We start from the raw sequence: 16,390 nt of genomic DNA, 5'->3' as shown, positions 1-16,390 counted from the left end.
TCATGGGTCGATTTATTAAAAAACGAGGCCGATAGGCATTAGTCGCATGCTCTCGTGTAATGAATGAATGCATGAATGTAGGATTGACATGAAATTCTTAAAGATAAACTAAAATTGGCTGAAATGACTTTGTATAAATAAAAAGTAAATGACTTAGAATGACTTTAATGAACCTAAGGATGAATTGAATGACCTTAAGAATGACTTGAATGCTTAAAAAATAACTGGAATCCTTCAAAAACAACTTGAATGACCTGTAGAATGATTTGAATGGCTTTGAGACTGACTGGTTGTAAAGTGGGTGATCATTTTACATTAAATTAATATGGAAAAGTGATCCCCACTTTATATCACAAAGTTACAAACATAAGTACAGCATGTAGTAAGAACAGATACTACACTGTATTTATTAAGCTGTATTTATTTGCTCCCCCCACCGAGCGAATTAGGCACTAGGCCGATTTTTAATGTGAGGAGTGAGGGGAAAATGGAAACCAACTCCCCGGGGAGTAGGGGAGCTGGATAGGGTTAGACAAATTCAAAAGTGAAACGAATAACACGATTCGACCGCGCGAAAACACGCTTCAAAAGGGTATATGACATGGCTATATGCATATGAATGAATTAAGTCAGAAATCATATAAAAAGTAACATATGTAACAAAACGATATTGCTTTTGCAACATCTTGCAGTAAGAAAGATAACAAAATAGTAATTCGTTTTTACTAAAATAATAACAGAGTACAATAGGTACGCATGGAAAAAAATAAAAGAATTAATTTTATTTTAGTAAAAAGGATAACGAAAGGAACTAAAAATTATTAATGCGCCACTCATGATGATGACGATGATGATGATGATGACTACGACAATAATAACAATAATAATATATAAATAAATTGCGTTTCATTTCATTTTCGCGTTTCAGATTCGGTCTTTAAGTTTGGTGGGTGTGGACGTTTTTTAGAGGTGATTTGGACAGGGTAGTCACATTTACCTATATTTATATTGCATCTTTGGTGTAGGGGGCTACTATCAGGGGCAACAACTACTGGGGTACTATGAAGAGATTTGGGCAGCAAGATGTCGGTTCACGTTACACTTGAACTTCTGCACGTCAGTGCTGGTGGGGAAGCAGGGACCTGGAATGGAATTCCAGAGTCTAGCGGTTCTGGGGAAGAAACTATTCGAGTAAAAAGATCTTTTAAATCTAGGGATCTCTACAGTGTGGGGGTGGGATTTAGCAGCCTGTCGGGTTTGTCGAGGGTGCTTACGTCGTGGGGGCACAAGTGATTGCAGTTCGTCAGAGCATTCACCACTAAAATACTTGTAGAAAAGGCAGAAGGATGCAACATTTCGTCGATGGGACAGAGGCTGAAGCTTAGATGCCAGTTCAGGGCGTATCAGGTTTGCGACTCTTTTTTGAACCTTGTCTAGGAGCGAGAGACTAGTAGTTTTCTAGCACCGTAGAGAGAGCCCACCTTTCTTGCAGAGGCCCTGGCAACGCTTTTAATGTAATTGTTCCAACTCATGTTTCCTGTGAACGTTAGGCCAAGGAGTTTGAAAGATGTACTCTCAGATAAAGAGTCGTTGGCCATTGCTATAGGTGGTAGAAAGGGTTTCTTGTAGTTATTGAATGAAACTAGTTTAGTCTTGGCAGCATTGAACTCGACCAACCACTTTTGTCCCCATTCCACTACAGATTGGAGGTCTTCCTTTAGTGTTTCTGCCATTTCTTTAGAAATGTATTCATTCATCTTCCTGTCGTGCCCGTTATAGAGTGTAGTGTCATCAGATTATATACATATCTCAGAGGCAATTTTGTCGGGGCGGTCATTTATGAATATCAGGAACAATAGAGGTCAAAGGATAGAACCCTGGGGCACCCCCGCATTTATATCATATTGTTTAAATGTACGACCGTCGAAGACAACCTGGATCTTTCTCTTATATAAGAAGGATTTAATTATGTTAAGTATTCTACCAGTGATACCATATGATCTAATTTTCCTGAGGAGACCCTCATGCCATACCCTGTCAAAAGCCTTAGATATATCTAGAGCTACCGCTCTGCCCTCTCCTGCTTTGTCCAGTGAATGGTATATACGTTCAGTGATCACACTAGGATGTCTGCTGTGGAACGGGCCTGTCTAAATCCATATTGATTCTCAGTCAGAAGTTTAGCATCTGTAAGGTGATGGACTAGAGCATGGTTAAGTAAGGTCTCAAATATTTTGGCAAAAAGTGGGAGGAGGCTAATGGGGCGATAATTAGATGGGTCAGTCCTTTCGCCAGAATTCTTGAATACTGGTACAACAGAAGCAGTTTTCCAACAGCCCGGAAAGCAAGATTCATTAAAACATTTGTTGTAGAGTTTGGAGAGAACTGGAGCTACTTCGGCTGAGCACTTTTTTAATAGCACAGCTAAGATAAGATCGGGTCCACATGCTTTTGAAGTGTCAAGGTTTTTTATGATAGCATGCACCTGAGCAGGGGTGGTTTTCAAATCGTCTAGCGTGGCGTCTGTTCGCATAGGAAAGTCAGGTAGGGGGTGGTTGGAAGGGTCCAGTGTGGAGTTTGAGGCAAACCGACTGGCAAGCATGTTAGTCTTCTTGGTTGCTGAGGAGACAACCTCGCGATTGTTGGTTAGTGGGGGAATTGTTGATTGCCTATTATTTACTACTCTGTTGTAGATTTTCTAGAAGTCTCGAGTTCCTAGTTTTTGTGCTTCGATGCGCTTTTTAGTGGTTTCCGTAAATTCTTTCTTAGCTGTCGCTATTTCTTTCTTAACATTATTTCTAGCTTCTATATACTTCAGTCTGTTTGAACTGGACTTATGTCGGTTAAACCTACGGTATGCATGCTGCTTTTGAGCAATGGCAGTTGCGCAAGTCGACGTAAACCATTGGGGAGAGTGGGGCTTACTATAAAATTTCCGTATGGGAACATGTGCTTCGATTGCAGTTTGGAACCAGTCAGTGGTCTAGTTTGCACACTGTTCAGCAGGGAGAGAAAAAATATTTCTCCATGGGGCATCTCTGATTAGTTCCCTGATGGCTTCCCAGCCAGCCTTTTTGTAATATCTCGTTGTTTTGAGCACTGGCTCTTCAGTTTTGTCTCTAGAGTTTAGGGCGATTTCAACCATTATCACTGCATGATCAGCGTTCCCGAGTGGGCTGTGGGCCTTCGTTATGCAGTTATCGGGAACTGTGGTCAAAAACAGATCTAGAAGTGATGCGTGTTGTTCTTCCAGGTCAGGGAAACGGGTTGGAAACGTAACAATTTGTGATAGGGAGTGAGATATAGTGAAGCTATGAGTTGTGCTGCCTGCTGCATCTGTGTAAGTAGAGAATCCAAGCCAGTTTTTGTGGTGGACATCAAAGTCAGGAAATACATGTATTTGTGCGCTAGTGTCGAGGGACAGTGCCGTGCCTATGCTGTCAGAGACTTTGTTTATTATGATGCAGTCCTGAGTCGAGGTAGAGAAAATAATAGTAGCTAATATTGTGTTGCATGTTTAATCTAAAGCACATAAAGGCTAGATCATCTGTTTCTAGGTGTGTTTCTCTAGTCAAGGGGAGGGTATTACGAATGTAAACTCCAAGTCCGTGCATGTGTCTGTCAGAGTCCTTACGGCAGAGTAGGAGATATCCAGGCATGTTAAAGTGGTTAGAGGGGATGGAGGAGTGTAGGTTAGTCTCACTTAGTGCTAAGATATCCGAGGTATTTGTCAAGAGAAATGCTTCAACATCAGCTAAATTAGTTCTAAACCCACGGATATTTGTGAATGCGAGCCTCAAGGGAGGAGGCAAGTTGAATTTGTTTGTCCCTAAGTCTGGTTTAAGCTTATTTTTAGATTGTACTCTCGTCATATTTTTTTAAGGGGGAGCTAAACAAGAGGTTATGCAGAGTATCAGACATGCATCACAAGTAGACCATCAGCTAACCTTTCTCCAATTAGGATTGTGGCCTCAGGAAAGCCCACTGGGGATGAGTGCAGGGTCCCTTTCCATACGCGTCATGGCACTACAAACAACCCAATATTATTCAACTGTTGGAGCAGCCGCTCTAAGCGCTACCAAAGAGTTAGGGCTCATGTACTACCAGTCGGGAACAGCAGCCAGGAACTGTCAATCCGGTACCCTCAACCCATTAGAAGAAGGTCAACCCAATCTAATTGCTCAGGCATATCTCATACTCAAGCACTCCCAAATGTTCAGTTTTAGGGGGTGGGGCGTGCTGGGAATGGGGAAAAACGGCATTCGTTGCCCTAGCCAGGAAACAAGATCTACCGCTGGGTGTTTCTGTCGAATCACTGAGATAGTGTCTCTGCGCTTGACTAATAGGCAAAGAAGGATTATGGAAGCCAGGCGATAGACAGAGCCTATCTTTTTTTTATTTTTTTTACACAGTGATCACCACTTATCAAGGCCCGGAAGCCACTCAGGGATAAGGGTTATTGCAAGTACATTACGTTAGTGTGGAGATTTGATGGAGTGTTTACTTAAGGGGGCGGTTCATTAGGAAGTTGTTAACATTAGACTTGAAGACATCCAAGTTGTAGTCCGGAGGGAAGCAGGCAGACGGAGCAGAGTTCCACAGGCGTGCAGTTCTAAGAAAGAAGCTTTGTTCATGGAATCCGCGTTTTGATTTAGGCACAGATATAGAGTGGGGGAAATTTTTCACAGTGGATTCAGCTAGACGAGTGTTTTTCGTGAAAGATTGGCGAGGGGGGACCAGGGATTGGAGTTCAGACGAGCACCTGCCATGAAAATAACGATAAAACAAGGATAGGCTCGCAACGTCTCTTCTGTGGGAGAGGGGTTGCAGGGTAGAGAAAAGGGCATCACCCACTAAGCAACGAAGTCTATTTTGTACTCTGTCAAGGCATGATAGGCTGTTTTTAGCAGCTCCTGCCCAGATATGGCAACAGTATTCCATCCTTGGACGTACTTGGCTTTTATATAGATAGAGAATTGCATCAGTAGTGAGATATCTCCTGGAGCGGTAGAAGGATCCCACCATCTTTCCAGCGACCTTGGCAACAGACTTGATGTACGTGTTCCATTTCAGATCAGGAGTAAAGGTCAAACCCAGAAGCTTGTCAAAACACGGGGCCTCACCCAGACGAGAGCCATCCATCACAATTGATGCCAGCTGGGGATCAGAGCGTTGATGATGTAAGGATAGGAGTTTGGTTTTAGATGCATTAAAGGTAACTAGCCACATCTTCCCCCACTGAACCACGCGCTCGAGATCAGAGGAGAGAGAATCAGAGAGAACTTTGTCATTTACAGCCTTTGATGTGTTGCCGTAGATGGTCGTGTCATCAGCATAGATGTCAACGAATGATTTAAGTATGTTTTTAGGGAGGTCATTGATGTAGATCAGGAAGAGAGTTGGGCCCAGGATTGACCCCTGAGGGACCCCAGCATTTATATTGCAGGCCTCCGATTTTTGTCCATCTACCACTACTCTTATGAGCCTATCGGAGAGAAATGATTTAATGATTGAGAAAACATTTCCAGTTATACCGTAGCTGGAAATCTTGTGAAGTAGACCCTTATGCCATACCTTGTCGAAGGCCTTTGATATGTCAAGAGCAATTGCCCTAGAAAGGAAGCCTTTGTCAAGAGATTCACTAATCCTGTGGGATATAACCGTCAGCACATCTGCGGTAGATCTTGCAGAGCGGAAACCATATTGTGTGTCACTAAGAAGGTTATTCCTGCTGAGGTGGTTGACTATTTCTCTATTTAATATTGATTCCAGCAACTTACTCATAACACAGAGGAGACTTATTGGTCTGTAGAGAGGGAGATGACTTATCACCTGAATTCTTAAATACAGGGCAAACTGATGAGGTCTTCCAGGGGGTCGGAAAGCACTTCTCCTTAAGGCAGCGCTTAAATAGTTTCGTAAGTATGGGAGCAAGTTCTGGTTGAAGCTTTTTTAACACTATAATTGGGATGCCATCAGGGCCAGTTGCTTTACTGGAATCTAGGTTTTTTATTAGCTTGGCGACCTCATGCACGGATATTTGTATGTTACCTAGTTTGTTCTGTGTTATAGGAGGAAATATGGGGAGTTGATGGCCTTCGTCGCATAGGGTAGAATTAGCTGCAAAGTTCTTTGCAAATAGTTTGGCCTTGTCTGACGCTGACGAGATGACCTCTGGTCCATTGATAATCTACTCCTAAAGCAGTTTAGGTTTGCAAACCGGTGAATTTGTTTGAGTCACCAGCTCTAGGAAGGTTGTCATCCAAGACTGAAGATGCCTCCCTCCCCTTTGGTTTAGTTTCAGAGTTTTCCTTCTCCTAGACGGATGATCTGGGAAGACCTACTGGGTCCGTCAGCACTGAGAGGGTTTTCTCCACGCCTAGGTTCTAATCCAGGTATTTCTGCGACCCCGCGTGGTTAGTTAGTTTTACTGGGTTAGTTTGTGGGGGTTATATCTCTGCTGATTAGTTACACTCCTCAATGTGATTTAGGGACATTGCTATTTAATTGTTAATGGATGAAGGGGGTGAGTGGAGTTCATACAGTGTAAGAATCTATGATTGTAAGAAGGCTTGTTAGGGAGGAGATAATGTGGTTTTAGTCTTACCCTTTTTATTTATTTTATTTATGTTAGCTTAGGTCTAGGATAATGTTACAGTATGAGTAGGCATTAAGAATTGAGCTACGAGTTGTGCCCAAACTATTTTAGATGATAGGAGGGTTAAGATGTAATTGAATTGAGTTATGCGTAATTAGGAGAATAGATATATGGGCAGGTTTCCAGTAGGTGCGAATAGAGTTGAAGTTGTAGGTATTTTCAAATAAGCGTCATGGGACATTTTGCATAACAAGGAGTGTCGTTTCAATAACGTATTAATCGTTGCAAAACTCTCGAGGAGACAGTTATGTAATGCAGATCGCTTTGCTTCTGAGTACTTTGGCTGTTAAATACCTGCCTCTGAGTGCTTAGGCTCTAAAATCCCTTACTGGGTAGGAATGAGCTGTAATGCATGCCTTAGAGGTAGAAATGTATAGATGTTTAGTGATGGCTATTAAAACAGTTTGCATGTGAGGGTTAGGGGCTGGAAGTTAGCGATTCCACTACAAATGCGGTGCAATGTAGGAGTTTAGTGGCGGATAGGTGGGAAGAAGTAGATTGTTAGCGTTCAAGAGAAAAGGGGTTATTTATTTACAGATAGATTTTCATTAGGATTTTTAAGTTACAGGTAAGGTTTAGTTTGAAGAAAGGGGAAAAAATAAAAAAAATTATTTTGCATGCAGGTAAGACAAACGCAATCGTCTTGGAGGTAAAATGTATATTAAGATTTCGTAGCTAGCTATTAGGTTTTTCCCTCCCAGTTATGGGAACAACTAGTTCATTGGGATTCGGAATTGTAATCATTAGGGTCAGGCAGAGTGTTGCATCTACTCAGAAAATTAGCCCTAGTATCACAGCTAAGATTATGTATATTGCAGTTACAAATATAGTGATAGTTAAATTATAAGCTATGTTCAGTGGTTTGGTATGGATATCATGGAGGACACTTTAATACAAGCAAGCGTACGGTGATTGCAGATATTAAGTATACTACTTAATAAAGTTCTTCTGTCTTCTATAGTAGAAAGAAAGATAAGTCCTCGCTCTGTTCGGTATTCTTGCATAGACTATTCGTTTTTCGAGTCGAGTTCTAACCACAAACGGCTCGCATGGGAATAAAGAGTTGAAGACAATTTATGCGGATATGTAATTAAAATGCATTAAATAAATAAATTTAAAGAAAATGTATAAACACTTGGTAAAAATCTAAAAAAAAATAAAATAAATAAATGAATAAAACATAAAAATAGAAAACGGCTCGCATGGAAGCAAAGAGTTAAAGACAATATATGCGCATATAGTTAAAATACATTAAATAAATAAAGTTTAAAAAGCAGTTGCAATTTTGGTAAGATTAGGATTGATTAATTTCACTTAGCTTAATTTCTTTGGCCATCTACATTTGACGCGTCTGCCAGCGAGCGTAACCATGTTCTAGGTGAGAGGGTAGGTGGGGGCTTTACTTCCTTTCCCAGATTTTGTATCTCTTTATAGAGAGCGCACATGTGTATGATGATTTACTTTTTTTTAGGTTATAGCTCTGTCTTCTGTATCACCCCTGCTAAGGTGCATGCTATCATAAAAAACGCTGACACTTCCAAAGCATGTGGACCCGATCTTATCCCCGCTGTGCTATTAAAAAAGTGCTCAGCCGAAGTAGTTCCAGTTCTCTCCAAACTCTACAACAAATGTTTTAATGAATCTTGCTTTCCGGACTGTTGGAAAACTGTTTTTTTGGTACCAGTATTCAAGAATTCTTGTGAAAGAACTGACCCATCTAATTATCGCCCCATTAGCCTCCTCCCACTTTTCGCCAAAATATTTGGGACCTTAATTAACAATGCTCTAGTCTATCACCTTACAGATGCTAAACTTCTGACTGAGAATCAATATGGATTTAGACAAACCCATTCCACGGCAGACTCTGTAATCTCTGAACGTATATACCATTCACTGGACAAAGCGGGGGAGGGCAGCCAGATATATCTAAGGCGTTTGACAGGGTGTGGCATGAGGGTCTCCTCAGGAAAATTAGATCATACGGTATCACTGGTAGAATACTAAACATAATTAAATCCTTCTTAGATAAGAGAAAAATCCAGGTTGTCTCTGACGGTCGTACATCTAAACAATATGATATAAATGCGGGGGTGCCCCAAGGTTCCATCCTTGGACCTCTATTGTTCCTGATATTCATAAATGACCTCCCCGACAATATGATATGAATGCGGGATTGCCTCAGGGGTCTATCCTTTGACCTCTATTATTCGTAATATTCATTAATAACCTCCCCGACAAAATTGCCTCTGAGATGGGGATATATGCTGATGACACCACACTCTATAACGGGCATGACAGGAAGACGAATGAACATATATCTAAAGAAATGGCAAAAACACTAGAGGATGACCTCTAATCTGTAGTGGAATGGGGACAAAAATGGATGGACACATTCAATGCTGCTAAGATTAAACTGGTTTCCTTCAATAATTACAAGAAACCTTCTCTACCACCAATAGCAATGGCCAGTGACTCCCTGTGTGAGAGTACATCTTTCAAACTCCTTGGCCTAACGTTCACAGGAAACATGAGTTGGAACAATTACATTAAAAGCGTTGCCAGGGCCGCAGCAAAGAAGGCGGGCTCTCTCTACCGTGCTAGAAAACTACTAACACCCGAAAGTATCCTGTACCTCTATTAGGCCACCATTCGCCCATGTATGGAGTATTGCTGTCACATCTGGGCTGGTGCATCTGCTACTAGTCTCTCGCTCCTAGACAAGGTTCAAAAGAGAGTCGCAAATCTGATAGGCCTTGAACTGGCATCTAAGCTTCAGCCTCTGTCCCATTGACGTAATGTTGCATCCTTCTGCCTGTTCTGCAAATATTTTAATGCTCTGGGGAACTGCAGACACGTGTGCCCCCACGACGTGAGCACCCTCGACAAACCCGACAGGCAGCTAAATCCCATCCTCACACAGTAGATATCCCTAGATGTAAAAGATCTTTTTACTCCAGTAGTTTCTTCCCCAGAACCGCAAAACTCTGGAATTCTATTCAAGACCACTGCTTCCCCAACTGTACTGACATGCAGAAGTTCAAGTGTAACGTGAACCGACATCTTGCTGCCCAAATCCCAACATAGTACCCAGTAGTTGTTGCCCCTGATAGTAGCCCCCTACACCAAAGTGGCAATGTGCCTTGTTTGGGGTGAAAATGTAAAAAAAAAAAAAATGGCTTGAAGAGTTACCCCTACATTGACCAAGGTCTTATATGTGTTGTTGCCCCCATATATGGTCTTAGCTTGCAGTATCTGCCGAAACAGATACTACACTTTCAGATATTTATTTGCTCCCCCACTGAGCAAATTAGGCACAAGACCGATTTTTAATGTGAGAAGTGAAGGGGAAATGGGGACCAACTCCCCGGGGAGTAGGGGAGCTGGATAGTGACAATTGATATGAAGGGTTGCCCCTACATTGACCAAGGTCTTATATGTGGAGTCGCCCCCATATATGGTCTTTGCTTGCAGTATCTGCCGGAACAGGCCAAGAAAAACTTAAAAAGCTAAGAAGAGCATCTATTAACAACAGACCTTTGATCTTAACCAAAAAGGCCAAGCACAAAAGTGTTAGGGGCAGACCGACACACCAACCGACCGACCGACGGAGCGACGGAGTGACTTATAGAGTCGCTTGCACGCGACTAAAAACAATGTAATTAAATTAAACTATGTTCTATTAGTGTATTTTTACTTTTAAGTTATTACAACACTGTGTTTAACTGAGCATGTGTAAAAAATGGTTAGGAGCCAGGAATTTTCTAAAGAAGTGAATTGAAATTTTGATTAGAAGTTACGAATGAATTTAAATTTTCATTATAAATTCAGAACGAAAGAAAGTTACATCACAAGTTAAGAATGAATTGAAATTTTCTATTAAGAGTGTAGAATTAATGAAAATGTAATTAGAATTTTAGAATGAATGTCCATTTCTATTAGAAGTTAGAATGAATGGATATTTCAATTAGAAGTTCGGAATTAATATACATTTATATTAGATAGTTCTATTAGAATATAAAATAAATGAAAATTTCTATTAGAAGTTTAGAATGTAATTTTCCATTAAAAGTTTAGAATAAACGGACAGTTGAATTATAAGAGAGAAACAAGAGCTACGTGTATACGAAGTGGCAAAAATCTATAGCGGCACATTATGAGAAAGAAATTAAAGTTCTTCTCCTGGTAGTTATCTGACGGCAGTTCTCAAAGTTCCGTCGCAATCTACCCTCACCTCACTGAGAAAGTATAACGAATAAATCATGAAAAGCATGAGCCACTTATCAAAATATAGAAAGATGTTTTCTTTTACGCCATACAGAGTTACATCTTTCAAATAAGAGAGCAAAGTAGAAATTTTTGCTGCCACTTTACCACTGCGACTACAGAGAGACGATCAGTTTACTTCGTCGGCAAAGTGAACCATAGACGAACTGTAAGGGCCGAAAAACAACTAACAGTATGTTGTACTTTTTTGGTGCTGTGACCAGAATGCACGTTAGATTCTGTTTAAATAACAATTGTTATTTTTTATGTAAATATTTTACAGTTGTTCGAATATTCCATTGTAATCATATATGTATGTATATATTGATATTTTCTATCTCAACAAAACTATAAAATCAACAAATTTTCCATAGAAAGAAAATGTTTCATTATGTTTCTTTTTCTAAATGTTATTTAATAATATTTTTATGTCCAAGTATGCATGTATTGTTCTTGACTTTTTTTCTTTTTTTTTCTTTTTTTGTATTTCATTTTCTTTAATTAAATATCCTGGAGACAATTTGAACATAAACTGGAACTTTTCTGTTCGTAAATAAATAACCTAGTTTCTTAGTAATCTTTTACAATCTTGTTAGCACTTCTACTATATTTGGTGCATACATACTATACCTGACTTAGAAACTACAGCTACGTACCTTAAAAATGGAACTATTAAACCCGCCATAGTGATATGGGAGAAAGAGAAAGAAGCAACCTTAGTAGAAGTTAGTGTCCTCAATCATACTGGGTTAAACAGGGCTGAGAGGGAAAAGATAATAAAATACCAATGCTTTGTGTACGATATGAAAGAAACTGGAATCTTTAGAAGATTTTTATCATTACAGTAATAAGAGTAACTGTAACTATGAAACAGAATTTCAAAAACTACCTAGAAAATGTACCCGGTGAACTAAGTGCAAGAGAGGAAACGATTGCACTTAAATAGACGGATAACATTTTTTTGAAGATCTCTCGGTATGAATGCATGAGATAGCGGTGAATGCATATCATCCGATAGGATGCCCCATCTCCAGTTGCAGCAAACTGATAAGAAAACTGGAAAAACCTATGCTGGATTAGATAGAGCTGAGAGAGAATAGATAACGAAATATTAAGTACGGCATGAAAAGAAACTGGAATTTTAGGAAGATTTCTATCAAGCCAGTAATCGTAGAAGCAACCGGACTCATGAAAAGGAATTTCAAAAAGAACTAAACAAATAAACCCGGTGAACTAAGTGCAATAAATGCATTCAATTGCACTTTAAATGACTAGTAGAATATTAAAAAACCTCCCCACTGGAATATCACATAGTGTGTGAATGTTTGACATCCGGCATGATGCCACATCCCCATCTAGAACAAAATTATAAAAAAATAAAAATTTCAAAAAACTTAAAAGGCATTCGAAAAGAATGATAAAACAATAGATTGGTTGTTTAAAGACTAATATTTCTAGTGAAATAATTATACTCTTATCTACGGATTAAGAAATAAAAATCCTACATGGGTGAGTATGCTTTTAATTTTTCTCCGCTTGGATTGATTTTCCAGAAATTGAGTGAAGAATGTTCTTCTTAGAGTATGATTTGCAAGCCAAACTGCATGCTCCAATATACTCTGAACAAGAGATATGTTGATGAACAGATTTACAAAGGCTTTGTGGATAATGACGAGCGGCAATACATTGGATGAATAGAATCGGTATACCATACATTATGCAAAAACAAAGATAAAATAATGAAGTATGAAAGTGACGTACATGAACAAAGGCTGTGATCCACTTCTTTTCCACAAACTTCGGATTGTTGCAGGATAGTTCAAGGCCGTCAAATTCATACTCTCGCAAGAAAAAAATGGCTTGCCGGTAGAATCTATAAATATACAATTAAAATAGACAAACATTACTGACTGATACTATAATGCATGCTATATGTATTTTTAAACCGAGTAAACTCCTAAAGATGCAACCCATGGAATCATTAATAAAATGGACAATCGAATTTGTAACTCAACTATATTTGGTACAAATAAACTTCAATCTATGTCTTGTTTCGATTATTCAGAATACTATTGTCATTTTGAGTGTTATTCGGACAACGTTCTGACCGTTTATATTCTTCGTATCTCCCGCATTAAAGATCGAACATTCTCACCTTTGGAAGAGTGTTACAACTGAATTTTACCAAATGCTTTATTCGTTAGGCCCCAGGTTCTTGCAGGCGATATGAACAATACAATTGAGACTTGCTAAAGATTTCTACCCAATAATGGCTACCTCCTCTCCGTGGAAAATTCTGTGCATATACCCGAGTTCGTCAAGATATACCTAAAGAAGGTCGGAGGCCACATCGACTCAAACGTTGTCAGAATAACACACAAGATGAGAACAGTAGTCCAAATAATCAAATTGATGCAAAATATACATGCTCATCTTAAAAAAGAAGGTTCCGAAACGTAAAAACATCAATCTATACTTATATATATATATTTATCTCCGTATTGAATGTTCAATATTCTTTTTTTTTTTTTTTTTTTTGTTGTTGTTGTTGTTGTTGTTGTTGTTGTTGTTGTTGTTGTTGTTTACTGACATTGCATCTCGTTATTTTGTGACTGCATTTTTATTTCTGGATATCACTTTAAATATCTTCTTTTGCAAGTTTTAGTCATATATGACGTCATGCATATATATTGTATGCTTAGATGTCATTGTGATCAAACAAACAAACAAACAGGAATACGGATATATACATATCAATATATATATATATATATATATATATATATATATATATATATATAAAATTACAATTTATATATATATAAATGTAATTCTTGGTTCGTTCAAAGTTTATACAACCATATTTCTACATTATCAATTTATTTGAAATTTTCAGACAACCCATCTTTAGAGTCGAGAGATGTTTCTATGTTATTAAAATAAATTTACATCGCCAATTATTCAAATATTAAATAAGATATATTTTTCCTAAGCCGTTAGTGCGAACCTGTTTTTTTTATAGAACTGAACTTCCGGTTCGATTCATTTCACACACCACGATTTGACGAAACGAATTAGAAGATTTAATTTTTTTGTTTACTTGATAAGTAAAAAAAAAAAGAAAACATAATTCATTTGTTTATCTTCAAAATTTTTTAATTTAAACATTTTTTCTTTATTATATAAGGAAAAAAAAGTTTGTCGCTTGCTTTTTGAGTCGAAGTCGTTTTTTTTTGTTTTTTTTCCATATAAGAAAATATGAACTTTTTTATTATTAACACTATAAATTGTTTGGAAAAATTACAGTTTTTTTTTCGAAGAAATTTTACGGATTGATGACGTGCTTAAATAATATTTGGTGCTAATGCAGAGAGTGGTCCACGCTATTTTTTAAATCGTATTTCCACGTTTAATTAAAGTTTTATTATATGTTTTTTTATTCAATTGTAAGGTTAAAATACAGATTAGGTACAAAACACCTACCCCTCCCCATGTTAAGAATGTTTTTTTTTCAAATAATAACGTTATTATTTCAGCACGGATCACTCTCTGCATGAGTACCGTACTTTCACCTAACAATTTAATAAACAAAACATGATACTTATGCAGAGAAAGTACCGTGCTAAAATGATAACGTTATTTAGAAAGTCATTCTTAACATGGGGAGGGCGTTTGTAACTATTCTATACTTTCACCTAACAATTTAATAAACAAAAGATGGTACTTATGCAGAGAAGGTACCGTGCTGAAATAAGGCTATAAGAAAGCCATTCTTAACATGGGAAAGGAAGGGTGTTCTGTAACTATTTATACTTTCACCTAACTATTTAATAAACAAAAGATAGTACTTATGCAGAGAAGGTACCGTGCTGAAATAATACCGTTATTTAGAAAGCTATTCTTAACATGGGGTGAGTTTTGCATCTATTCTATACTTTCATCTAACAATTTAATAGACAAAAATAGATAGTACGTATGCATAGAAAATACCGTGCTGAAATAATGTTATTTAGAAAGACATTCTTAACATGGAGACGGTATTTTGTAACTATTCTGTCCTTTCACCTAACAATTTAAAAACAAAACATGGTACTTATGCAGAGAATCTACCCTGCTGAAATAATGACGTTATTATTTAGAAAGCCATTCTTAACATGGGAATAGGGATGTTTTGTAACTATTCTGGACTTTCACCAAACAATTTAATAAACAAAAGTTAAATTTAAGCAGAGAAGGAACAGTACTGGATCATTAACATTATTTAGAAAGCCATTCTTAACATGGGAGGGAATGTTTTCTAACTATTCTGTACTTTCGGTGCTAATGCAGAGAGTGATCCGCGCTATTTTTTAAGTCGTATTACCACGTTTAATTAAAGTTTTATGATATGTTTTTATTCAATTCTAAGGTTAAAGTACAGAATAGATACAAAAATCCCTCCCCTCCCCATGTTAAGAATGGCTTTTTAAATAATGTTATTATTTCAGCACGGATCACTCTCTGCATGAATACCGATTAATGTTTTGTTGTTTGCTTTTTTACCGTATTTTGGGGGGCTTTTTGTTAAGAAAACCTTTTTTAACAAAAATTGAAAGTACACGTTTTTTCTTCTTTTTTTACAGAAGTTGTTTTTATATAAGAATATATGAATGCTTTTTCTTTATTAAAGAAATTGGGTACTCGTGCACTTATTTTATCCGTGCTGAAATAATAACGTTATTATTTAAAAAGCCATTCTTAACATGAGGGGAAGAGGGTGTTTTGTACCTATTCTGTACTTTAACCTTACGATTGAATAAAAAAACGGTAAATTTTTAGATTAGGTCCACCTCCACAATTTTCTTTTAAATGACGACTTTTGTAGGTTTTCGACTGCTGAATACGGAAATCGCATTGAAATTTTGCAGAAATAAGTAGTTATCGGGATATAAAAAGTTGTATAATGCATTGTAATCTCTGGCGGCCATCTTTTTTAAACGCTTTCGCGCGTCATAAACAAATCTATGCGCGTAACAAAGATGGCCGCCAAAGAATACATGCATAAAACAATTATTTATATCCCAATAACTATTTATTTCTGCAAAATTTCAATGCGATTTCTGTATTCAGCATAGTCGGAAACCTATAAAAGTCGTCATTTAAAAGAAAATTGTGGAGATGGACCTAATCTAAAAAAAATACAAAAAAATATAAATAAAACTTTAATTAAACTTGGAAATACGATTTAAAAAAAAATAGCGCAGATCAGTAAGTGCAAGTGGTAGTAGGCAAGGAGGATCGAACTCGTGATGCGAAGGCAAAACAGAAAGTGAAAGAAAATCTGACGTCTTACCGCTACTCTATGATGCGACCGGAAGTTCGGAACGTTAAAATTAGGCAAACTCAATCCAACCGATACGATGACTTGCAAAAATGGCTCGCAAAAAATCAATCCTTCTATGTAGAAAACTGCCCAGATGAGGGTGAAGA

At 37.8% G+C, this 16,390-nt stretch overlaps 1 protein-coding gene across 1 annotated transcript in view; it reads right to left on the bottom strand.

Moving 5' to 3' along the window:
• Positions 1–16,390, bottom strand: part of LOC145279759 (chitotriosidase-1-like) — a 271,718-nt gene that overhangs the window by 17,826 nt on the left and 237,502 nt on the right. Inside the window, exon 5 of the mRNA XM_080131066.1 lies at positions 12,683–12,794. Coding sequence (XP_079987192.1) covers positions 12,683–12,794 — 112 coding nt within the window. The remainder of the gene's footprint in view (positions 1–12,682; positions 12,795–16,390) is intronic.

The sequence above is a fragment of the Euprymna scolopes genome, chromosome 7 (assembly GCF_053919585.1).
Source record: "Euprymna scolopes isolate OS-2025 chromosome 7, ASM5391958v1, whole genome shotgun sequence".
In the NCBI taxonomy this organism is placed as follows: domain Eukaryota; kingdom Metazoa; phylum Mollusca; class Cephalopoda; order Sepiida; family Sepiolidae; genus Euprymna; species Euprymna scolopes.
This window is presented reverse-complemented; position numbering and strand designations above follow the sequence as displayed.